We start from the raw sequence: 27,104 nt of genomic DNA, 5'->3' as shown, positions 1-27,104 counted from the left end.
TCACCTCAGCCTCCCAAAGGCGCGGGATTACAGGCTGAGCCACCGAGCCCAGCACATCTGGCATTCTTTATGTTTAAGAGTAGAAAAGGAGCAAGAAATGAAATAACTAACTGATCAGATTTATCCTTCCCCGCTCGTCTCCTTTTAAAACCAAAGATGTCCAGCTACAACGTAGATGGGAAACCTCTGCATTTTCCATGTCTCTCCATGCTTTGATCATACTGTTTTGTGAAATATATTAAAATTCATGTGAAAATATGAACTGAAGCCTATAAGTCATCACCAGAAGTCAGATTTGTGAAGTGACTTAAGATCCTGAAGGTATTGGCAAAATTACACTAAGTGCCAAGTCTCAGCTAGGTGTTCTGACTTCTTTCCAATGTAACATTCTACTGTTCCAAGCAAGTCACAAAGTTGGTTCACATTTGAGGGGGTAGAAAACTAGTTCCCGTCTCTTGATGGAAGGAGCAGCCACCCACATTACAGGCCAAAAGGGCATGTGGGATGGAAGTGTTGCTGTGTCGCTCTTTGGAAAAATCTATCACACATGGTGTTATTTTAATTCCATTTACTGTTTGTTATTAGAAAATAGAAATAAAACTGATTTATGTATATTAGCCTTATAGCCATCTACTTTTATAAATTATTAATTTTATTAATTTGTCATATATTCTTTGGAATTTTCTATATTTAGAATCACATATTTTGAAAAATAAGATACTTTGTTTCTTTCCAATCTTCATAAATTTTCTTTTTTCTGATTGCACTGGCTGGGACTTCCAGTAAAATGATGAAGTGGTGATTGCAGGTTTCTTTGTCTTACTCCTCATCTCAGAGGGAACATTTTCAATGTCTCATAATGAAGTATGATGTTTAATGCAGGTTCTTTGTAGTGATTAAGTTCCCTTCTATTTCCAGCTTGCTAAGTTTGTTTTGTTAGATTTTTAAAAAATTTTACCATATGACCTTTCTTTCTTTTGGGAAGACCATATGCAAGAACTCCTTTATTCTGTTAATATGAATTACTGTGATTGGTATTTTTGAACATTAGACCAACTTGCTTTTCTTGATTGAATTCAGCTTAGTCATGCTGAAACTCTTGATTGTGTTTGTTAATGTTTTGTTTGGGATTTTTTATTATATATTCATTTTTTCAAAATGTCCTTGTTAGATTTTTATATGAAAGCTCTGTTTTCCTCATAAAACACAATATGGAGATGTGGTCCCTCTTTTCCTTTTCTGGGAGCACCTATTTAAGACTGGTGTTACTTCATCTTTAAATGTTCAGTAGAATTCACTAGTGAAGTCATCTGGATCTGGAGTTTTCTGAGAGGGAATGTTTGGAATTCCAGATTCAGAAGCTCCTAGAATTATTTAAACTTTGTGTTTCTTCTTGTGTCAGTTTTGCTTGTGTGTGTGTGTGTGTGTGTGTGTGTGTGTGTGTGTGTGTGTGTGTGTTAAATCTCATTTTGTTTGTTTCCAATGTATTGACAAATGCTATAAATAATATTCTTTTAATATCTGCAGGGAAGTGCCTATATTCATCCCTTCGAAAGAACTGAATAAAGCTGGCTCTGGGAGTCCTGAAAGAGCCTGGAGCCCAGGGCAGAAATACTGCTAGGGCGGCACAGACAGGAATAGTAAGCAAAAAGGAAGAGGCAAGCTCATTTCCCCTCTCCCTACTTTGTGGGCTACCTCCATTGCCCCTCATTGGAAAAACCCAATGGTACAACGAAAAGCACAGCTTAGAGAGATACCCAGCCCCCACCCACATCAGGGAGCAGATGACCCAGAACTAAGGAAATAGCTTAATAATCAGTACACCCACCCCCCCCTAAATATTTTCAATGTTTTTTTCACCTTGCCCCACCTGGAGAAGAGACCCTTAGAATCATGTTTCTTTTTACTTCATCCCCTTCCCCTCTTCCTATTCCTAGGATATGATGAGATTGTTTAGGTCCATGATCTTAATAAGATTTTCCTTCTTTCTTTTTTTTTTTTTGAGTTGGAGTCTCACTCGGTCGCCCAGACTGGAGTGCAGTGGCCGCTCCCGGCCACCACAGCCTCGCCTGCTGGGCCCCGGCAATCCTTCCGCCTCAGCCTTCCGAGTAGCCGGAATTACAGGCATACGCTACCACGCCCGGTTGATTTTTTAAAAATTTTATTGTAGAGATGAGGTCTCGCTGCCCAAGCGGGTCTCGAACCCACGGGCTCAGGCAATCCACTCACCTCAGCCTCCCAAAGGCGCGGGATTACAGGCTGAGCCACGGAGCCCGGCTGATTTTCCTTCTTTCATTTCAAGAATCCTTATGAACAACTGTATTATACTTTACATTCACATTATCATAACCCATTAAGATATAAATCAGGGCCGGGTGCGGTGGCTCAAGCTTGTAATCCCAGCACTTTGGCAGGCCAAAGTGAGGGGATTGCCTGAGCCTATGGGTTTGATAATAGCCTGGGCACCTTGGTGAGACCTCATCTCTACAATAAATAAAAAAAATTAGCTAGGCTTGGTAGTATGCCTATAGCTCCAGCTACTTGGAAGGCTGAGGTGGAAGGATCGCCTGAGCCCAGCAAGTCAACATTGGGATGACCATGAGCGTGCCACTGCACTCCAGCCTGGGTGATAGAGTAAGACTCCAACTAAAAAAAAAAAAAAAAAAGATATCAATTAGTATGACAAATGTCATTCTTACTATTGTCACTGTACTCTGTCTCCTCCTTCTCTGGGTCCTTGTTTGATTTTGTTCTTTGGTGAGGGTGTACTGCAGTGTTCTCATACAACATGCATGGACAATGTATGCTTCCTGGCTGCATCGCTCATAATCCTTTTCTCTTTAATTGCCTGGGTAGGGAATTCCTGATCACTTCTTTCTTCTCCCTAGCCACTAAATGTTACCCCATTGTCTATTACTTTCCATGACTGCAGGTAATAAATGTGATGTGAGACTGACTATTTCTAGGAGCAACTTGTTCTTTCTGTCTGGAAGCTTATATGATTTTTTTCCATTCTTGAAATTCAGAAATTTTGCCAGGATGTGTCTGCGTTCTGCCTTTTCAGAACTGTTCCAATCTGAAAATCAAGACTTTTCCTTTGGCATTTTCTTTTCTTGTTCTCCATCATACTTTTGCTTGAGAACGCCTTCTATTATTTACATATGCATCCTGAGTCCACCCTCTATATCGTGATCTTTCACTAGGGATTTTTAGTTCATTAATTTTTGTCTTGTGTTATAGGATACCTGTTTCATTTTATCACCATAAAATAGTAATTTGTTTTATAGCAGACCATTCTTTTTCAGTACTTCTAAAATTTTAAATTAAAAAAGCAAGCATTATTCTGTTCTGGAAGTATTTTGTTGTGCTCTAATCATACCTCCTTACGGGTTCCCATTATATTTTTTATTATATAGTCTATTTCTGTTTCTACCCATTAGTTCTGCTCCATAGTAGCCATCTGTTTGAGAATTTGGCTGTCTTCCTTCAGACCATTGTACCTCTTAGGTGGCATGACTTTGCTTTGCCTGATGATTTGGTTGGGTGTGGAGTTTCCCAGCACTGGTTTGGACCCAGCTGGAGGCCCTGATGGCTAAAATACCCCTAAGGCCATGGTGAATTAATAGGAAGAGATGGGGGCAGATAGTGTGGGGCTGTTTTCCCTCTGTGGGGCTGGGTAACTGCACTGACAAACTCAGTGGTCTCACTTTAGACATGGTGGGGATGGGGTAGGGATTTTCAGAATCAAGTAGAGCTGAATGTCTTCAGTCCGACTTTGTAACTTCTCTTTCACAGGGGACAGCTGTGCCCTCCCAGAACTGACACCTCATGTGGGCCACACAGGCCCCTTCTCTGCTGCTCGGGAGTCCCCCAGCTAATCCCACTCTGGCCTGGGATAGCTGGACTCTGGGCTGTCAGGACTCCAGATTGCCTGGCCTTTGGTTCACAGGTTCTTGCTGAACTCTGGTCCCTGACCTCAGCGTCCTGTGCTGAGTATGTCCCTCTACCACAGGCCACGGAGAGCAGCAGTGGGTCAGCCTCCGAATACACCTTCACCTTAGGCATCATTAGCAGCCACAGGAGGCAAGAAAACATGTGGCTGGTTGGCCCGGGTATTTCAAAGATCACCTGTCCCATCACCATACTGGGACAAGGTATACCCAGGAAACAAGGACCGACTTGGGTATACTGAATGAGTCCAGATAACGACAGACTGGTATTCCTGAAAACCTCTAGAGCCCTGGTTATAGCTTCCTGTCTTCTTCCAAGCAACATGGGACCAAGGTCTCAGGAGTCAGGGATCAGTTACGGGCAAGGTGACTGGCATCTAAAATGTGGAGTCTATCAGGTGGGTAGAGAAGTGATGGGATTTGCTAGAAAGAAGGAACCAAGTGAAGAGTGGTGGGGAGCTTGTGATGATCTTTGAGGTCCAGTGTACAGTGGGAAATAACTCTTTGGTGGGTACTCACAGTGGACCACTGGCTGAGAAGCACCCAGACAAGCTAGGATGACATCCATGAAATATAAGGACATATCTTCATAACTTCCAAACAAAACTTGTCTTTTCTAACCTACAGACTTTAGCTATCTGGGGAAAAGGTCTATGGACCTTCTCCTTTTCCTGGGTCCCAGGTAACATCTAAACGTCTCTTTGCCCTACAGAGGGAGGCAGACGACCATGTGGTCTTGCATGACTACCTGAATTTCAGCAGCATTTCAAGCTTACATTCAAATGTGTAGATCTCAGAGACAGGTGAATGCAGTGACTGAGATGCCTGGCTTCACCAGGTGAAGTCTGTGGACCACCAGTTGATATGTGCCTCTTGGTGGGACTCCCTTGTTTACAGATATTAGTTGGGAAGCTTTGGGGTTGCTTTGGCTGCAGGTGATATAAAACCCAGTTCACAAAAGCTTAAACAATAAAGGAAGTTATTATGTCAAATAACATGCCCAGAAGTGGGCTGCCCCAGGCTTAGTTGGTTCAGCAGCCTGCAAAGTCAAGGATCCATATTGTTTTGGCTCTGCAGGTTTCTGTGTGTTGATGTGCTTGCTGGCTTAGCTCTAGTCAGTCATAAGACAATTGCCACTGCTTGAGGCAATACATGAGGATGCAAAATGTCCAACAGAAGAAGAATGTTTTCCCTCTTTCTTTTGTTCCTATAAACTTTTTTTTCAGAGCAAATAAACATTTATCAGATGGCTCCAAAAATATCCCTCACAACTCATGGCCCAGAACTGGATCACACATTCACTCCTAAACCAGTTACTTGTTATTTAACCTCCAATTAATGAGTTGCATCATTTATTCATAGATTTAGAAAATGTCATCCTTGAGTAAGAGTAATAAAGTAAAAATGTGAATGGATATTAAATGGCAACGAGTTGGGCAGAATATCTATCAGTTACATCTCATTATCACATTTACCCACAAAAGATTAAGCAGAACAGATGTGTCCACATTAATTACTATGTGAAATTTCCCAATACACAGTTTCTTAATATCCAAAATAATAAGCACATTAAATTAGGTAATTTATTTATAGGTAAATGTGAAGGGGAAAGAAATGCATAAGTAGTATGAACCACTTAGATAATTATGAACAATTGAGCAGCTCAAGAAAATTTCATGGGTTTATTTTTAAGGACTGGTTGGATCCTATAAGCAGTTAATTAATGTTTGCTTTTCCACATCATCTCTCTCAAACTTTAGAATTAATAAAATCTTTTTTATAAAAAAAAAGTCCTGCTTCTCAAGAAAGAAAGATGCCCTTGTTTTTCCAGCCAGATTAAGGGATGGGGTTGCCAGTTTCAAAAGGTGAGGGGCGGTTTCAACTACCAGAAACCAAGCTCCCTCACCTTTTGGGCATCTAGAGTTGCCTTTCCTACAGGGATGAGTGTAATTCTCACCTATGTGGGGGGCTTTATGGTCTTAATTTTTCAGCCAAGGTGCTGATGTGTTTGTCATTTAACATCTCTGTATTTCTAAGATTGCTATTTTTTCCTGATGCTGCTGAGTCCTTTCTGTCTTCCCAGTTTTCTGCCTCCTCTTTCCCCAGGCCGTCTTAGTATCTCCTTTTGACCAGGAGATTCAGTTTATTTCCTGAAATGCCATTCTTCCTTATTTTCTCTGTTCAAGGCTTTCGACAGCTCCACACAGCAGTCAAAACATCTCATGTAAATGCAAGGAAAGCATTTGGGGAGAAAACTGAAGTATCCTTTAATATTGGGTTCCTGGGGGTTACCCTCTCCAGGGGGTCAGGAGCTCTGTAGTAAAGGGGTTGGTTATCTTCTCTACTTAGTGGAGCTGTCATGTATGCTATGCATGATTTACATGTTTTTCAGGGAATTTGAGACAGGTCTTTTTATGTTCTGATAGACGCAAACATGGTGGATTTTTAAAAAGATTTTTTAACCAGGGGTACTTCAAGATCATATGTATACATTCCCCAGTGTTTTTACTGTGAAATGCAGACACGTTAAAATGAAAATATGAGAATTCAGATTGAGTGCAGACTTTACTTGTTTGAGCATTTTTTTCCATATTAATGAAAGCAATTATCACATTTCCACGCACCTTTATTTTTTTTGTCCAGATGAGCAAAAGAAAGTATGGATAACAAATAGGATTGCCTATATACAAAGGACAGAGCATCTTTCTTGCTCCCTCCAGGTAGAAGGATACTATTATCAATTCTCATGTTGACATAGTTTGTGAAATTCACTTGTCCACAGTAGCTTAAAAACTATTGTTGTTATTACTGTTATTTCACAGGAAGATGATCCCTTTTTACTAAGTGGACAGTTTCCAGAAAAGGTACATTTGGAAATCTGTGGTCAATGGAGTGACATATATCTCATCTGAATCATTCTCACATTTCTAGTTTTTATTGTTTCATTATTATTATTATTATTATTATTTTGAGTCAGAGTTTCACTCTGTCACCCAGGCTGGAGCACAGTGGTACACTCATGGCCACCGCAGCCTCAACCTGCTGGGCTCAGGTAATCTTTCCACCTCAGCCTTCCAAATAGCTGGAACTACAGGTGAGTGCCACCATGCCCAGCTAATGTTTTTAATTATTATTTTTATTGTAGAGACAAGGTTTCAACAAGTTGCCCAGGGTGGTCTCGAAGCCCTGGACTCAGGCAATCCTCTTGCCTCTGCCTCCCAAAGTGCTGGGATTACAGGCATGAGCCACTGCGCCTGGCAGTTTCATGGTTCTTATATATCCTGTTGTATAAAACTAAGAACAAGTCTCAGTTGTCATATTTAGGAAACTGCAGGAGCTAAATTTAATTTAATTAGAGGAACACTGCTTAGTAGAGAGATGTCATCAGGGTGAGACCATGTGAAGGCTGGGGTCAGATGAGCAGCAGATGTGTACCTAACACTGTGTGTGGCATGCTTAATTCATTGTGTGTGTTTGAATAGTATTTTGTTGGGCTTTTTTTCTGCTGCAGATATTGCCTTCAGTTCAGTGATATATGTAAAATGCAAAAATTTGCCTGTAAAGTAAGGTGGAAGAATTTAGTTTTAAATTATATACTATAAACATATCTATAACATGCTTTTGCAGATGTTAATTTAATTTGAATTTTTGTGAATATCCTGGATTTGCAAAATATTAATGAACACTGAGTAATACATACTGCCCTATAAAGCCATTTTCACAGTATAGGTTGATATATTTCAATATTGTAGATTTTTTTCAGATAACAGGTACTTGCTCAGTAGTGCGAAGCACATGCCTGTAATTCTGGCTACTTGGAAGGCTGAGGAAGGATCGACGGAGCCCAGCAGGTTGAGGCTGCGGTGGCCGGGAGCGGCCACTGCACTCCAGTCTGGGTGACAGAGTGAGACTCCAACTCAAAAAAAAAAAAAAGAAAGCACTGGATCACAGTGTATGCTTACTTAACTTTGTGACCTATCTTTTATCTTGCTCTTATCTCTAGAATATCCTAGGCCTAGAGTTGCTTATATAGGCCATGATGCCTGCCTTTGTTACTGGAAGCTGAGAAACAACCAGAGCCCTGATTTCCTCAAGGTATTTTCCTACTGCTGTTGAAGTTTCATTTCTACGAATTAGCTTTAACCAGAAACTTGCATTCATTCTTGAATTTACAGAATTATGTCACTTAAAGAAAAATAGAGCCAAGTTAGGAAACTCATTGTCACCAGAAGCTCTAAGAAACTCAGGATGCTCCAGATACTGACACCTAAGAATAAGGAACCGGATGCTCCAGATACTGACACCTAAGAAATAAGGAACCAGGTGTTTAAGAGTTCTTATTTTCAGGATAGACTTTCTATTTTCTTTCCAACATATGGGTATGATTTTTAATTTCAGTTTCTTTCATATAATAATTATATCTAACAACTGAAAGTGGTCACCTAGCCCAGTCCTGTCTTTTTTGCAGGCGAGAAAGCTGACACCTGAGCAGTTAGAGGCTTTCTTCCAAGGCCCAGAGAAAGTTGGTGGTAGAGCTCTGATGAAACTGCTTTCCTTAAACCATGCAGCATATTTTAAAGATGTTCATAATTGCCTAAAATATAAACAAAGATGCCTCCTGGTAGTGACTGAAATCATTATTTTAGCAACGGACTCTCCTCCATTGAGGTTTGATTTAATTTTTTAATTGAAAATTATTTTGTTGTTGTTGGTCCAAACAGTCTGGGCACCCTAAATGCATCCATTTGATGGTTCTCATTCTGTTTAACTAGGTTTTTTTTGTTTCATCTCATTATAATTATTAGAGATTTGGCTTTCTTCAAGTTTTTTTAAAAGAGGTTTATTGAGACATAATTAACATACCATAAAGTACACCTGTTTAAGTACACACTTCAATGTTTTTAGCATACTTAGAGTTATGTGACCATCATCATCTAATTTTATGACATTATAATCACCAGAATAAATCTCATACTCTTTAGCAGTCACTCTTCATTTCTTACCTCCCGTCAGCCCTAGGCAACCACTAATCACTTTCTGCCTCTATGAATTTGCCTACTCTAGACACTTCATACAATACATGGTCTTTTGTGAATAGATTCTTTCACTTAGCATAGTGTTTTAGAGATTCATCCAATTGTAGCATATATCAGTACTTAATTTCTCTTATAGATGAAAAAGTCTTATCTTTGGAGACATGTCTGTTCAAATCAGTTGCCCATTTTTAAAGCTAAATTTTTAGGCTGGGTGCCATGTAATCCCAGCACTTTGGGAGGCCGAGGCGAGAGGACTGTCTGAGGCTGCAGGTTCGAGATGAGTCTGGGCAATGTGGTGAGACCTTGTCTCTATCATAACTCAAAAAATTAGCTGGGCATGGTAGTGCGTGCCTGTAGTTCTGGCTACCTGAAAGGCTGAGGCGGAAGGATCGCTGGAGCCCAGCAGGTTGATGCTGGGGTGGCCATGAGCATGCCACTGCACTCCAGCCTGGGAGACAGAGGGAGACTCCTACTCAAAAAAAAACCAAACTAGATTTTTATCTTATTATTCAGGTGTTAAAAGTTGTTTATATATTCTGTGTATAAGTCCCTTCTCAGATACATGATTTGCAAATATTTCCTCCCAGAATGTGTAAAGTGACTTTACTTTCCTCAGTGTCCTTTGACACACGTTTTTAATTTTGATGACGTCCAACTTATCAATCTTCTCACTTATCGCTTGTGCTTCTGGTTTTATATCTGCTCTTAGATATTGCCTGACTCAAGGCCATGAATATTTACTCCTGTATTTCTAAGAGTTTTATAGTTTTGGCTCTTACATTTAGGCTGTGAACCTTGATGTATGGTGTAAGGTCACAGGGTCCAAATTCATTCTATGTGTGGCTGTCTAGTTATCCCAATGCCATTTGCTGTTACCCCACTGAATTACCTTGGCCTCTTTTCAGAAATCAATTGACCATAGATGTATGAGTCTATTTCTGGACTCTCAATTCTAACCTGTTGCTCTCTATATGTATATTAGTTTGCTAGGGCTGCCATAACAGAATACCACAGACTGGGTGGCTTAAACAGTAGACATTTATTGTCTCCTAGTTATAGAGGCTATAAGTCCAAGATCAAGGAGTCAGCATGTTTGGTCTATATCGAGGCTTTTCTTGTTGACTTGCATACAACACTTCTCACGATGTCCTCACCTGGCCTTTCCTATGTGCAGACAGATCCCTGGGCTCTCTCTCTCTCTCTTCTTTTTTTCTTTTTTTGAGTTGGAGTTTCAGTCTATCACCTAGGCTGGAGTGTAGTCACATGCTCACAGCTACCGCAGCCTCCACCTGTAGGACTCAGGTGATTCTTCCATCTCAGCCTTCCACAACCATGCCTGGCTAATTTTTTGCTTTACTATAGAGACAAGGTCTTACAAAATTGCCAAGGCGGATCTTGAGCCCCTGGGTTCATGCAATCCTCTTGCCTGCACTTTCCAAAGTACTAGGATTACAGGCACGAGCCACCATGCCCAGTGCTTCCTCTTTTTATAAGGATGCCAGTCTTACTGGATTTGGGCCCACCCTAAAAGCCTCATTTTAATTTAATCCATTTAAATACTTTATCTTCAAACATAGATACAGTCTGAGGTAATAGGGATTAGGACTTAAACATATGAATTTTGGTGAGGGGCCAGTTCATCCTGTAATATGACTATGCTTGTACCACTACTATACTGTCTTGATTACTGTAGAATTGTAGTACATTTTGAAATCAGGAAGTGTGTCTTCCAATGTTGTTCTTTTTTAGGATTATTTTGGCGATTCTGGGTTCCTTACATTTCCATATGAATTTTAAGATCAACTTGTCAATTTCTGTAAAAAGTTAAGCTTGGTTTTGAAGGGATTGTCTTGAGTTTATAGATCAATTTAGGTAGTATTAATATTGTAATAGTAAGTCTTCTGATCCATGTGCATGGAATGTTTTTCATCTATTTGGATCTTCTTTAAGTTCTTTCAATATTTTAGTTTTCATAGTATAAATTTTATACTTCTTTTATTAAGTGTTTTATTCTTTTTAATGCTATTGTAAATGGGGGCTGTTTTAGCTTCATTTTCAGATTGTTTGTTGCAGGTACACAGAAATGGATTTTTTTTTTTGTAATTGAACATGTATATGATGTATCTTGCAACCGTCCTGAACTTGTTTATTAGATCTAATATTATTTAGTGGATGCCTTGGGATTTTCTATATGTAAGATCTTGCCATCTATGAAGAGATAGTTTTACTTCTTCCTTTCCAATCTGGATGCCTTTTATTTCATTTTCTTGCCTAATCCTTGGCTCTAGCCTCTAATACAGTGTTGACTAGAAGTGCTTGAGTGGACATTCTTTTAGTATGAGGACATTCGGTGTTTCACCATTTAAGTATGATGTTAGCTATAGATTTTTCATAGATGTCATTACATTGAGGAAGTTCCCTTCTAATTCTACTTTGTTGTACTCTTATCATAAAAGTAGATTGACAGTTTAGATTCTGTCAAATGCTTTTACTGCATCTCTGGAAACCATCATGTGAGTTTTGTCCTTTATTCTCTTAATATGGTATATTATATTAATTGAATTTTCTGATATTAAACCGGCCTTATGTTCCTGAAAAAAAATTCCATTTAATCATGGTATGCAATCTTTTTTACATGAGCTAAATTTGGTTTGGTAGTATTTTGGTAATGATTTTTGCATCTATATTTATGTTGGTCTATAGTTTTCTTTGCTTATGATATCTTGGTCTCATTTTAGTCTCAAGATAATACTGTACTTATAGATTGAGTTAGGAATTAGTACCTCCTTCAGTTTTCTAGAAAAGTTTGTAAAGAGTGGGTCTTCATCTTGAAATGTTTGGTAAAAGTCATATGAAGCCTTATAGACTTCGATTTTTCTTCATTAGAGGTTTTAAAATTAATTCCACTTGTTTCTTCGTTATAGATCTATTAATATTTTATTTCTTTTTGAATAGATTTAATTAATGTGTCTTTTAGAAACTTTTCAATTCTTCCCATTTATCTAATTTGACGTATAGTTGTTCATGGCATTCCTTTATAATTATCTTGTTTCTGTAAGGTTGATAATGATGTCCCATCCTTCGTTCTGATTTTATCTGGGTATTCTCTCTTTCTTGGTCATTGTGGGCAAAGATTTCTTGGGGGGGGTTTCCTTCTTTTTCAAGCTCTTGGATCATCTTTAGTGACCTATAATTTTTCATATTTCACCAGTGCAGAGTTTTGTGCTTCCTCCCTTCCTCTATAGATCATGTTGTCAGGAGTAATTAGAAAAGTATTAGATTGGCAAGAGGACCTGCAGATTTTTCTTTTATAGGCCACAGTGGATCAAAGGTTATACTGTTTACATGGCTGCTATAATACTTGCACAAGTTTCTTGGAGCCCAATCATCATAGGAGGCAAACTGCTGTATCTCCCATCCTCGAGGTCTGACAGCATTTGACCTGCCTGTGAGGCTACCCCTGAGGGCAATTGGTCAGCAGCCTTGGACAGGTTCTTGAGGATTATCCTTAGAAAGGAGACAGCTGTGGATGCTCTCAGAAGGGAGATACACAGGCTTCTGCAAGCTCAGACCTCACAAGTACCACACAATCCTTGGTCTTCCCAGGCCTTAGGAAGGGGAAAGCCCTCTTCTAATGAAGTACCTAAGTTCTCATTTGCATCTTGGAGAGGTAAGAGCCCTGTACTGGTTCTCTCCTCTGCAGATCATGGAGAACCTGTAGCCTCTGATTACCCTCCAGCCCTGAAAATGTGCTTGCTCTTGTTGTCAGTCCCAGGAGGGAACCAGGAAGGAGAGAAGATCAGAGATGTGGGAACAGTATAAACCTACCATCTCCCCAGGATTCCTAGTTACCTCTATTTCTCAGTTCATGATTGTTGTCTCCCTCAGGACCACCAGTTATGTATACATGGAGTCTTTCTTGTCTCATTCTTTTTTCAATTTAAATACATTTACTTTTCTTAAAACCTATCTGCATTCTACCTCTCTGGGTATTAGCTTTGTGCATTCTCCTTCTTGGTGCCCTCGCCCTGTGGGAAGATCTCTGCTTTAGGCTAAAGACATAGTCTACAAGAATCAGGCTTCTGCCATCTTGCATGGTGTAGTGGGCCAGGAGGAGGGATGCTTTCGGTTAAATATGGAGAACACAGCTACTCTAGAGTAAAAGATGCTTTTGAGTATATTCCACGTTGTCTGAAACTCCTTTCTGCAGAGGTAAATCACCAGATTAGCTCATATTACATTCCATTAAGAAAAGCAGTCTTTCAAAATTTCTCTCTCCCTAGCCTTTATTCCCAGCAACTAAAATCATAAGCATATTCCTTAACAACAGAATGCTATAAAGGAACATAACAAAAATGTCACATTTTATTCAATTCACCTCTTATTGCATTAAAAAATCCTCATAGGTAATATTAACCTTCTTTAGTTCCATTCCTTTGAAACAGAGTCTCATTACCCCTTTTCCCCTGTGTAATAGGTTTGGCTGATTTTTCCAGAACTTGTTCACTTTGAAGTGACAGAAACCAACTCAAAGTAGAGTAAGTAAAAGGAGATGCTCTGGTAACTAGTTATCACCAAGAGTCTGATCTGAAACTCAGGATCCAACAATTCAAATGGCAGCATTAAGACTGTTTCACCATCTCTTATGAGTTGGCTTTGCTATGAAGCAGGTTATCCTGAAGCAACAGCAAAAGTGGCTTGGCTTACATCGCACCTCAACTTGCTTGCTCACAGGAAAGATAACCTGTGTGAAGGTCTTCAAGTGATGCTGACTTGAAACGATAACGCAGACTTTGGCCTGAATCATGTACACTGAGGAATGAAAAGAAGAGCCTACCAAGGTCTCCTAGAGATAGGAGGAGGCAGTTCCTAAAGAGAAAGAATGTAGAACAGCGAGGAACGAAACATGCAAACAGAAAGAGTCTTAATGGCTACTATCAAGACCTTGTATGTTTGTGATTTTATAACTTAGTAGGCTTTATTTTCATAAGTAAAGAGTCCTAGTACTTGGAAGATTTGTATTAATTGAAAAGACAGTCTAAGCAAAGACTTCTGGGCCAAATGGCTACAATGCTTGGAAGGCATTGTCTTATCAAGGCCCATATCTCTAGCCCCTTTCACCAGCTAAGGAAGGCTCTGTTGCTGCTTAATGAAAGTATTCATTATGAGGGACAAAATGTTATTAGGTATTCCACATGTGATCTAAGCAGGAAGGACCTTTGCTATGAATGAGTGTACACAACTGTGGACACGAGATTTTATTACAACCATTAAAATGTCTAAGAAGGTGCATGACAGTATTTCAGTCTGATGAAATTTGTTTATGCTTGATTTATGGCCGAAGCTGTGGTTGATCTTAGAGTACATTCCATGTGTTGATGAGTAGAATGTATATTCCGTGGTTGTTGGGTAGAGTGTTCCGTAGGTATCTATTAAGTTCATTTGGTCAAGCGTCAAGTTGAGGTTCCAGATCTCTTTGTTGATTTTTTTGTCTCAATGATCTGTCTAGGGTTGTTAGTGGGGTATTTAAGTACCCAGGTATGATAGTGTTAGAGTCAATATCTTTTTTTAGTCTTCCTAAAAACTGCTTTATGAAAGTTGGTGCTACCGTGTTGGGTGCATATATGTTTAGGATGGATATTTCTTGTTGATGGATTGAACCTTTTATCATTATGTAGTGACCTTCTGTATCTTTTTAAATTTTTGATAGATAATAACTTCCTGCTTTCTTTTGTGTTCTGTTTGCCCAGAAATTTGTTTTCCATCCTCTTACTTTGAGTCTGTGAGTGTCCCTTCTGGTGATATGATTCTCCTGGAGACAGCATATTCTTGCTTCATGATTTTTTATATAATTTGCCATTCTATGTATTTTCAGTGATGCATTTAATCCATTCACATTCAGGCCAATTATTGAGATGTGCGAGTTTATCCCTGTCATGCGATTCTTATAGAGTTTGTTGTTTGTTTATTGGCTTTCTTTTTATTTTGGGGTTGATTTATGTGTGTTTTCAATCTTTTTCCTGCATACACGTAGGCATAAATGGAACATACCTCAAAATAGTAAGAGCCATCTATGAGAAACCCACAGCCAACATACTGCTCAACAGACAGAAACTGGAACCACTTTCCCTGAAAACTGGAACAAGACAAGGCTGCCCACTCTCACCCCTCCTGTTCAACATAGTGTTGGAAGTCCTAGTTAGAGCAGACAAGAGAAGGAAATCAGGGGTATCCAAATAGAAAAAGAGGAAGTTAAGTTATCCCTCTTTTCAGATAACATGATCCTATACCTTAAAAAAATCAAGAGAATCTGTCAAAAATTTCCTTGCACTGATAAAGTCTTTGCACTTTGGCAAAGTCTCAGGGGATAAAATAAATGTGCAAAAGACATTCACATTCCTATACACCAACAATAAACAAACAGAAATCCAAATAAAAAGCACAATCCCATTCACAATAGTCACACAAAAAATGAAATACCTTGGCATCTTCCTAACCAGAGAAGTCAAAGACCTTTACAATAAAAACTACAAAACACTGCTCAAATAAATCAAAGATGACACAAACAAATGGAAAAATATTCCATGCTCATGGATTGGAAGAATCAACATTGTTAAGATGTCTATCCTACCAAGGCAATCTACAGATTTAATGCAATACCCATTAAATTACCAGCAGCATTCTTATCATACCTGGAAATGACAATACAGAAATTCATATGGAAACACGAACAACCACAAATAGCCAAAACAATCCTCAGCAAAAGAAACAAAGTACAAGGTATCACACTTCCAGACTTTGAACATTATTATAAAGCTACAATAATCAAAACAGCCTGATATTGGTACAAGAACAGGCATATAGACCAATAGAACAGGATAGAGATTCTGGAAGCAAAACCACAATTTCTCAACTGACTCATCTTTGACAAAGCTTCCACCAACAACCACTGGGAAGAGGAGAACCTATTCAGTAAATGGCGCTGGGAAAACTAGCTGACCACATGCAGCAGATTAAAACAAGATCCCTACCTATCACCGTACACAAAAATCAACTCTAAGTGGATCAAAGACCTAAATGTAAAACCTCAAAGTATAAGAATCTTAGAAAAAATGGGAGACACCCTTATGGAAATTGGAACTGTCAACCAATTCCTGACAAAAAGCCCAAATGTCTATGCCTTAAGAGATAAAACAAGTGGGGCCTCATCAAACTGAAAAGCTTCTGCAAAGCAAAACAAACCATCAAGAGAGCAGGGAGACAGCCCACAGAATGGGAAAAAATATTTGCAGACTGTGTATCTGACAAAGGCTTAACATCCAGGATCTATAAGGAACTCAAACATGCCAAAAAGAAAAAAAACAGCCCTATTACAAAGTGGACATAAGATATGAATAGACACTTCTCAGAAGAATACAAGAGCAGCCAACAGATATATGAAAAAATACTCAGCCTCACTAATCATCAAAGAAATGCAAATCAAAACCACACCGAGATACCACCTAACTTCAGTCAGGATGGCCACCAACAATAATTCAAAAAACAACAGATGCTGGAGAGGCTGTGGGGCAAAAGGGACACTTTGACACTGTTGGTAGGAGTGTAAACTAGTACAACATCTGTGAAAAAGTTTGGCAATTTCTAAAAGATCTAAAAGTGACCTTCCATATGACCCCTCAATTCCCCTTCTGGGAATACACCCGGTGGAACTCAGATCACTCTATGAAAAAGATAACCTGCACAAGCATGTTTACTGCAGCATTATTCATAATAGCAGAAACATGGAACCAACCATGCTGCCCATCGATAGAGGACTGGATTTAAAAAAAATGTGGTACATATACACAAAGGAATATTACACAACCATAAAGGACAAAATTATGAACTTTGTAGCAACTTGGATGGACTTAGAGTCTATAACACTGAGTGATCTATCACAGAAACAAAGAACTAAGTGCCACATGTTCTCAGTCATAAGTAAACCTCGACCAATTATCATAATACTATAAGAAAGGGATTCGCAGTAATGACAAACTGCCAGGGTTGGGGGGAGGCACACCTCATCAAGGGTACCTGCATAATGACCATTTGTATACCTGACCCTGAATTGTACCCCACACTTTTAAAATAAAAAAAAAATATCTAGATTGCTTTCCCTATTATCTAGCCACCAAAATAGTGTTTGCCTCCCATCTCCTTTGCTCGTGTGCTGCACATTGTCCCATTTTCTTCCACTGGAAGAGGCAGAGAAGCTGCTCTTATATGGTGACTGCATGCTTTGATCATTGCCTTTCTTCCCCCAAAGTCCTCACCTGCTTTTAGAATTGTGTTGCTGCCAGAAAATTAAAGCCTTTCTCTGGTTCTGCAAGAAATACCAGTGAATGAATAGGAGAATCTAGTATATAATAAGGATGATTACAGATTTTGGGCAGGCATTTGCTATCAAGGAGATATAATAAAGCATTTAATTACTTAGAGACATCTAAAGAGCAATTAGTAGGCACTTCCTTTTTCATTGCACTTAAAGTCTTAGCTAGATAAGTTTTTTCCTCAAAGAATTTTGATTTTTTTTTCTTTCGGGTCTACTAGTAAAAGCATGAAGGGTCATTAACATAAAGTATTTGAAATGTTTTTCTTTTTAATCACTTTTCTTTGTTACTTCACTGCCTGAACAGAAACTCACAAATACTATATTCAAGTCACACTGAATTTATCGAACATTTGAGTGTGCATAACTGCCATGGCATAGTGTCACTGTGAAGGTAAACTTCATTGAGGATATATTTTTTATTTATCTCCCAAACAAGAAAAACAAGATTGAATTTTATTTTTAAAAGCAAATATCTTTAATACCATCTTAAATATATATATTTTTCCAGACCTTGTCCTGATATGTGTACATGTATTTCACTGCAGTGAACATCTTTTTCATCATTTCACTGAAGGGTGGCAAAATATGCTACCCAAGATATGTCACTTTGGCATAAGAATCACTTGGAGCTAAAGGCACTTGAAAAAAATAGCAGATGCAAGAAGGGCATTCTAATCTCTTCTCTTTCTGAAAACAGGAGATTAAAAAAATTCCCATGTGAAATGAGAGCTTCACTGTACCAGGAGAAAAGAAACATTATCCAGTGGGGAATCACAGTCAAGAAAATTCTGTACAATCAACTTTAAAATAATTAGCTTATTTTATCCTCCCCACATTGGTTTTATCATTTCTTTGGGTCTTCACTTCCCTATGAAGGCTCCTATGTCATATAAAACTTACATAAAATTTGTATGCTTTTCTCGTGTTAATCTATTTTATGTCAATTTAATTCTCAGGTCCAGCCAGGACCCTTAGAATGTAAAGTTTTGCCTCCCCTACACAACATACAACTTTGTGTAGTCCTCAATTATTTTCCTTAACAGAAACTCCTGGGAATGGCTGGGCACAGTGACTCACGCCTGTAATCCCAGCACTTTGGGAGGCAGAAATGAGAAGACTGCCTGAGCCCAGGAATTTGAGACCAGCCTGGTCAAATTGGTGAGACTTCGTCTCTACAATAAATCAAAAAATTAGCTAGGCGTGGTGGTGCACACCTGTGGTTCCAGCTACTTGGTGGCTTATGTCCGATTTTTCTCATCTGGATTTCTCTAGTAAGAGTGTAGAGGTGTTTTTGGACTTAAACCTGTTATCTTTTCTCCTCTATTTTGAGTAATGACAATCTGCTGACCGGGTAAGAATGCTGTTGAAAGACACTGTTGATTTTCAGGGCAAGTCTGAGAGGTGGAGTTGCTAGTAACTTTAGTAAATACCTTAGTAAGAAAAAACACTGAAAATCAATCCAGATACTGACGACAGCTTTTCTCTTATTTTCCATTTTTTTCTTATCTCTTGGTTGCTGAAATTTTTTGACTCATGGTATAACTTTGGGGGAACCTTTGGCAGAATTCTTGGTTGCAGGAGGCTTCTTTGAACTTAAGTCCAAATTTTAATTTGCAAAGAAACTGAAGCAGATGAACTTTTTCATTGTAAAAAAGTGAATGCCTTGATAACATACTTTCCTTAGTCGGCCTCTGTCATTAAGATTAATGCTTGAGGATACAGTTGGATCTTGTGTGGAATAGAAAGTTATTACTTACTGCATAGTAGATTTTAGCATACTTGCATCATTACATGGAGTATGATTTAACATTTAGTATCGCAGTTCCAGTGCCATGCATTTTCATACTGAATTTCAAACAAAAATGTGATGCTACTAACATTTAACAAAATTTTAATAAGGTTGTGTTTGATGCTATTATTCAAATAATGTCTTCTGAGTTGCTTTCCTTTGAATATATTTGCATTAAAGAGGAACTCATTTGATTTGGATCTTTTGAGGAGTTTATCTACTTTCTGGGTGGCTTTAAATAGACTGGGGAAATTCAACTTTGCTGAATTTGCCAAGATGTGTAGAAGTAATAGCAGATTGCTGATGGTTTCAGCTAATGAAATGACTCATTTGGCTATTAGAGTTGCACAATTAAAATATATAGACTGCACACATCAGAGATTATGAGGGGTAATACCCCGTCTTCTCTTTTTCTTTCTTACTGAGCCCTAAAGCTAATATATTAAGAATTAAGAAATTTAAGAGATCCACATTATTGCAACTCTTGATCAGTGATGCCCAAAATTAAATGGTAATCTCTTGAGAGCACATTTCTTTGCAGCATTCCTCTTTTCCGTTTCTGCTACAGTTGTGGTTGTGGGCCCAAAGCCGTTTCCACGAGCGTGTTTTCCAAAAATTAAACTCCTTTGGCCAAGCTAAAAGATTTTACAGTGCATGTTTTGTGTGGCGGTTTTCTCATAGCTGATGGGGTTTGTGCAGAGAAGACAAATAAGGAAACAGTGCAAGGAAGAAGCCCTGCTTACAGGAAAGCCTGCCCTCACGACCCCAAAGGCGAAAAAGGACATCAGAAGAAGTGCCTGGAGGTGATGACTAGGAGGGTGTGGATGTGAGCGAGGGGAGGGGCGGAAACTCAGAATCCTCTGGGACTTTTTAATGTCCTTTTAATGCTTTTCTACGTGTTGGAGTGGAAAGAAATGCTTTGACTTTACCTTCCACGGTCTCACCTTCGTCTTCAGCTAATTTTTCTTACACATTCATCCTCTGAGGTCTCTCCACGTTCAAATGTTCCCGATTTTAAAACTCTCAAGGCTGTCCGTAAAGCTCGCCTGAGCTCGTGCGGCCCTGCGTGTAGCCACACCCGTGTTTAGGAGTTTTGGTTCCGGTGCGCCCCTTGGACAACACTTACTCAGAAAAAAAGTCCCGGCTCGGCGTCCGAGGGCGGCACAGACACCGTTTTTTTTTTTTGAGCGCTCAGCGGCCGCTCCGGCGCGCCGCGCAGCCCCTGTGACGCACCGCGCAGCCCCTGTGACGCACCGCGCAGTCTCTGCCGTCGCCTCGCGCGCCCCCTGTGGCCCCGCCCAGGGTCGCGCAGACTTGCCTTGGGCCGACCCATAATCCTCTCCGCCGCCGCGCGCCGCCCGCGGGGCAGAGTCCGGGCCGGCCGCCGGCTCTCGCCGCCCGGCGACATGTTGCAAAAACAGGGTCGGGGCCGCTCCGGCGCCCAAGGCGACAGGGACAGAGGCTGGAGCCGTGACGGAGATTCCCGGACCCCAAGAGGCAGCATTGCCGAGGAGGCCCCGAGCACGTCCCGCGGGTCGAGCGGCACACAGGAGGCCCCGGGCGCCTCGTCTCAGGGCCCCCGCCGGTCCCAGACCGCCCCTTCCGTGGGACCCAGGACCCAGAAGCAGCTGGAGCTGAAGGTGGCGGAGCTGGTGCAGTTCTTGCTGATCAAGGACCAGAGGAAGATTCCGATCAAGCGGACCGACATCCTGAAGCACGTCGTTGGGGACTACAAGGACATCTTCTCGGACCTGCTCAAGCTGGCCGCTGAGCGCCTCCAGTACGTCTTCGGGTACAAGCTGGTGGAGCTGGAGCCCAAGAGCAACACCTACATCCTGGTCAACACCCTGGACCCCGTGGAAGAGGATGCCGAGGTGAGAGGCGACCAGGGGACGCCCACCACGGGTCTTCTCATGATTGTCTTGGGGCTCATCTTTATGAAGGGCAACACCATCAAGGAGACGGAGGTCTGGGACTTCCTGCGGCGTTTAGGGGTGTACCCCACCAAGAAGCATTTAATCTTTGGGGATCCAAAGAAACTCATAACTGAGGACTTTGTGCGCCAGCGTTATCTGGAGTACCGGCGGATACCCCACACTGATCCTGTGGACTACGAACTCCAGTGGGGCCCGCGAACCAACCTGGAAACCAGCAAGATGAAAGTACTGAAGTTTGTGGCCAAAATCCACAACCAAGACCCCAAGGACTGGCCGGCGCAGTACTGTGAAGCTCTGGCAGACGAGGAGAGTAGGGCCAAACCTGAACCTAGTGGCCCAGCTCCATCTTCTTGAAATCTGAGATGGATGCACAGGGACTCCTGGGACTGGGGTCTGAGACCCGAATGAATAATGCTGAGGGATTGGAGAAGGGGGGGCCCAGGGAGCATATTTCTGTAACGCTTAAGTGTGTGTACCTTTAAGATGTGTTTGCAAAGTTGTGTTCTTTTAATAGGGTGTTGGTTGGTTCCAGATTTTCAGTTGTAAACGGGTTAGGGGAGCATTTATTTTATTACTTATTTTACTTTTTTGGGTACGAAAGTTTTGCTAGCTTAGTAAAGCGAATTGGAAAACTTTACCATGATCTGGATCAGATGTGTAAGAAGGAACACATGAACAAATTGCTTTGGTGCCAAGAAAATAAAAGCAAACCCCAGTTTATAAGGAAAAATAAAAATCTTTATAACATTAAAAATAGAAATGTACTTGTCTGTATCCTCATTACCGTAACCTAACTATTTTGTTTCTCTTTATATCCTATGTATTATGCATGGCTCCAAGCAATGAACAGAATGTATTTTCTCCAAATAACAGTTTTTAAATATTCATAGTTATTACTCAGCTCTGTTGCTGACCAGTTAGTACATTTAGGTTTTTTGGGGGTTTTTTTGGTACTATGGTTGTTACAATAAATACTATATTTTTGAAGCATTGAGTGTTTTTTTAAATCGTGAGTTAGAACATTTTATGACTCAAAACCAGCATCCTAAAAAAGATTTTGCTGCATATTATAAGGGTAAATAGTGTTTTGTAGATGTTAGGTCAGTTTTGTGTGTGTATATATACATATATAGGATCATAATGTAAAACACATTTCTCACTGTGGGCCCCAGAAAGCTTAGATATCAGTGGTGTAAGTAATTAATCATACCTGCTTGGGAATCCGACTACCTGGTTTCAGATCCTGCCTCCGTCATAACTGATATGTGAATTTCTACAGATTCCTTAGATTATGCAGATGTTTCCTGATCTGCAAAATGGGCTGATGCTTATGTTATGTGTACCAATGTGATAATTAGATATGGAGGTTCATGTAAAGTTCTTGGCATAGACCCTGGTGTGGAGGATTTTAGTTATTACTTTGTTCCTTAATTTTTTTTTAATTTGTTTTTTGTTCCTGATTTGGAGATCTACTTAAAAAACAAACACACTTTAATTATCTTGTTCTAAATCATTCCTAAAAGAGCAATTACTGGTCCAAAATTTACAACTATGTTCTTCTAGTCTGACTCCATTGGATAGTTTTATGGGAAAATAACGAGGTATGTGGTGAGAATAGCCCACAAAGAACAGTAAAAACAGAAAAATTAGATAAAAGATCTCCCCTGGGTTTTGAGAGCTTTGTAGTATAGTAAAGTGTATGAATGTTGAGGTTGTCTGACAAACTGAATTTGAATTATGGCTCATGTCAACTTGTCAGGCTGGGGGTACACTTTAAGCTCTCTGAATCTCAATTTCTTTCTCTGTAAAATAGGAAGAATAATAACTATATCATTGTTCATTTTATGGATTAAATGAGCCAGAGGAGAAGAGGTCATAGTCTCATTTCTCCAGTAGCAAATAACTGTTTAAATATAGAAAATCAGCACTTATTCAGTGAGTAAATACGTATAGTTTTGTGTGGAGGTGCTGCAAATTAACCATGAAATGAGACAAATACTTTCACTCATTATAAACAATGTGAACTTCAACACTGGACTCAGTGTCATCTAGAAGAATCTATGGTGGGTATGGAGGAATGTGATAGGTTACTGGGTTTTATTCTGTTGAATTGGAATTTGCATTTATTTAATTAATTGCATACAGTTGGTCCTTGAAGGCAGTCCTTGATCTGCCTTTATTTCTGTGTATAAGGTCCTTCCTACTGGTCCCCTTACCTCACTGGGCAGGCTTCCTCCTCCTTGTGTGCACCTACTCTCGTTTTTACTTGTGGGGTGAGGATTATCATTACCCTATCACCCATGTCTAAGACAGGTGTCTTCCACACTTCTCATAGAGTTGTTCACTTACCATTAATGCATTTTATTTGGTTTCAGATTTTAAAATAGAAAACATTAGAGACCAGATCAAACCCATATATCTTTTCCTTCTCACCCTTCCTGGAGGTGACAGAAGTCTGGATGTGCTATTGTGTGATTTTATAGTTCTACTATATATGTATATGCATATAAATAACAATTTTATTCTGTGATATTACATTGTGTCCTTGTGCAACTTGCTGGGTTTTCACTCTTAGGTAAGATACAGCTATGTAGATCTATGTAGGTCTGATTAATTTTAGTTGTTCTTTTATGGGGGAAAAATAAGTTCGTTTACCTATTCCCTAATGTCTAGACACTTAGGTTTCTTTTTTCTTTCTTTTTCTTTTTTTTACAATTCTTTGCTATTTGCAGGTAGTGCACATAGAGTTTTCATAGGCACTTTTGTGAGAATTTCCCCAACCAGAAACAAATAGAGCCTAGGGGCCATTGCCAAATTGCTCTTGAGCTTGTATTAAGTTACACTCCTACCAATATTTTATACATTTCTTTTTTTCCCCCCAAACTTCCCTACTTCCACCCCTTGTGAACACTTAACCTTTTCAGTATCTTTTCACCCATTCTGGTGAGTATGTAGTGATAATTTATAATGGTATTAACTTGCACCTTTGTTTACTGGTGATGCTATCTTCCTGTCTTTTGCTTTTTTTTTAAACTAGATTTCATAGCTGTTAGACCCTTTTTCTTGATTTGTAAGACTTCTTTATATGTTCTGCATATTAATCCATTGTCTGCTGTATGTAGTGCAAATAATTTCCACATTCTCATTTTTTTGTCATACAGGTGATTTGATATTAATGTGTAACAATTATCAGTGTTTTAAGGGCTGTATTTTTTGAATAGTGCTTTAAAATCTTCTCTCTAGTCCTGATATTGTCAATGTATTTTCCAATAACTTTTTCTAAGTGTTCAAAGTTTTGATCTTGACATTTGCGCTTTTAATCTGTTTTTGTGTATGATGTAAGCTGTGAATACAATTTTCATATTTTCTCTGTGTGGACAGCCTAGGTTTTTGAGAGCTTATCGTTTCCACACTATAACACACTCCTTGTTATGTAGCAGTGTCCCATCTGTAAGTAAATGTATGGCTAGGACTGACTTGGTTTATTTGCTACCCATTTGCCAATAGCATGCTGTTACAATTCTTTATCATCATAATATAAACTTTTCTTCTTTTTCAGTTCTTATACCTTTTATTTTAGCCTTGTCTTTTTCGCATGAGTAGAAATGTGATACATTGGCTGGAAATGCAGTATTTCAGTATTGTCTTTTTTGCATTGACTGGAAATGCAATACATTATTGAAAAGAAGTGACAACAGACCTCATGGATGTTTCTGATTCCTTATTCCTGATTTTAAAGGAACCGACTTTTTAAATGTTGCCATCATGTGTGATGTTTGCTTTTTGTTTTTGAGTTGGAGTCTCACTCCGTCGCCCAGGCTGGAGTGTAGTGGCATACTCACAGCCACCCCAGCATTGACCTGCTGGGCTCCGGTGATCCTTCTGCCTCAGCCTCTCAAGTAGCCATAACTACAGGCACGCGTTACCATACCCAGCTAATTTATTTATTGCAGAGACGAGGTCTCGCCAAGTTGCCCTGGTTGGTCTCGATCCCGCGGGCTCAGGCAATCCACTCGCCTCAGCCTTCCAAAGTGCTAGGATTACAAGCTGAATCACTGAGCCCAGCTGGTGTTTGCTATTAAGTGCCCTCCAAATACCTTGAATTGGGCTGTTTAGTTTTGCCCTTATTCTTAGCTTGCATACAGATGTTCAGACAAATGATGAATTTGTCATATGCTCTTTATTCATCTGCAAATATGGTTAAGTTTTTTTTCTCTGTAAATTTGATATTTTGGGAGTATGGTTTGGTGTAATTGATAGATTTTTATTTATATATTTATTTATATTAAAGATATGGGAAACAATTCAGGATTAGGTATACAAATGATAGATTCTTCTGATGTCCAACCATTCTTGCATTTCTGGGAAAAACAGATGAAGTTTTACAGATGAATTTTCAAAAGATATACATACATAGCTTAAAAAATTATAATTTTGCATCTTTTGGTATAAGGGGGGATTTAATCTGTATTTTTTCTATATTGTCCTTTGTTTTTGAGGTTATGCTAATGTATTTGTTTAGAAATAATCTTACAGAAAAGTTTCAAGCACAGTGCACATGATTTTGTTCCCTGGACTATTTGAATTCATTTAATTATCATGTTTCTTTAATCTCCTTCAGTTCCTCAGTCTTTCCTTGACCTTCATGATCTTGCTACTTCTCAGCTGGGGTTTGTCTTCTGTTTCTTCATGATCAAGTTTGAATTATGCTTCTTTGGCAGTAATGTCACAGAAGCAGTGCTATGATATTCTTTCTGGATCCTATTAGGTGGCACAAAATTTAAACTCTTCCTGTAATTTTATAACTTTGACCATGTTAGATAAGAGGTTCTATGTCCTGCCTCTCCATTGTGAAGTTTTCTTCATAATAAGTAGTTTATGGGGAGATACTTGAGACTTTGTATAGGCCATGGGTTATAATCTTTTATTATCATTGCATATTTTGGTACTCAGATTGTCCCTGACTTGGCCTGTGGAAGTTCTTTAAAGCTGGCTTTTGTGTCTTTAACATGCCCCCATGAGTTATTGTACACTTCCTTACTTCTAGCACAAAAAGTTAACTCAGCCTTATTTTGAACTTTCCTTGACCCAGATCTGGAATTAGTCATTTCTCCAAGGAGAATGAAATTTAGAAACAAGATTGCTAAGTTTTCTCATGCCTACTGGGGGTATCATTGCTTCCAGCCCTCAAGATAACGGAGTTAGGGCATATCTGTCCATCCGTCCATCCACCTGTCCATTCGTCCATCCGTCTGTCCATCCATCCATCTGTTCATCTATCCATCCATCTACACTACTGAAGTCTAAGGGGTTACTGCCATTTGCAATCTAACACCACAGAGTTTATTCTAGATTTTTCGCTTCCATATTTGTAGGCGTTTTCTTCAACAGAGAGAAACTCAGCTCCTATTATTTTTGCCACTATATTTACTTATTTTATCAATTCACCTGTAAATACTCACTATGCTGTCATAGCTGCCATGCCCTCCTGCATATGGATGCTCTTTGCTTCCCACTGCATTCTGATGTCCCACATGGCTGCCTGTCTGTGCAGACACCCTCCTCACAGCGTGAGCTCTCCAGTACACCACTCTGGGGCCCTGTGAGAGCCCAGGACATGTAGCTTTCCCTAGGATATATACCTTGCACTGTCCCACTTAGTGGCCATTGCACTGAATTGTTCAGAAAGTAAAAAAACATTCTAGCCTCATAAACGCATTGGGGAACTTTGCCTTTGCCATATTATATGAGGATTAAATGTTGATGAAATGTTGAAGAAATCCACCTGAGAAAGACCATGGGCCTAGTATTTTTTGTATAGGTAGATTTTTAACTACTGATTTTGTCTCATTAACTGTATGTTCAGATTTTCTTTTGAAATTAGTTTTGGTCACTTGTATTTTCTAGAAAGTATTTTCATCTATTTTTCTGACTTATTAGTAGAAGCTTTTCTTGATAATCTCTTTTGCTCCTTTGGGAGGCTGAGGTGAGTGAATTGCCTGAGCCTGCGGGTTCGAGATC

At 39.5% G+C, this 27,104-nt stretch overlaps 2 protein-coding genes across 2 annotated transcripts in view; both read left to right on the top strand.

Annotated features, from left to right (window-relative positions):
- LOC103250852 (protein FAM189A1-like) overlaps positions 1-27,104 on the top strand; it is a gene marked incomplete at its 3' end in the record, with an annotated part of 200,560 nt that overhangs the window by 92,361 nt on the left and 81,095 nt on the right. The window lies entirely within an intron of this gene.
- Positions 20,553-22,070, top strand: NSMCE3 (NSE3 homolog, SMC5-SMC6 complex component). Its single transcript, XM_008049438.1, has one exon. It carries the CDS (start codon positions 20,553-20,555, stop codon positions 21,435-21,437), a length of 885 nt encoding a protein of 294 aa, XP_008047629.1. The 3' UTR covers positions 21,438-22,070.

Source organism: Carlito syrichta, unplaced genomic scaffold, assembly GCF_000164805.1.
Source record: "Carlito syrichta isolate Samal-C Ts95f unplaced genomic scaffold, Tarsius_syrichta-2.0.1 Scaffold135605, whole genome shotgun sequence".
NCBI lineage: Eukaryota > Metazoa > Chordata > Mammalia > Primates > Tarsiidae > Carlito > Carlito syrichta.
The sequence above is the reverse complement of the archived record's forward strand: the minus strand, read 5'-3'. Positions and strand labels throughout refer to the sequence as shown.

Coding starts and splice junctions, on each gene's coding strand:
- NSMCE3 (XM_008049438.1), top strand. CDS start 20,553: ATGTTGCAAAAACAGGGTCGGGGCCGCTCCGGCGCCCAAGGCGACAGG.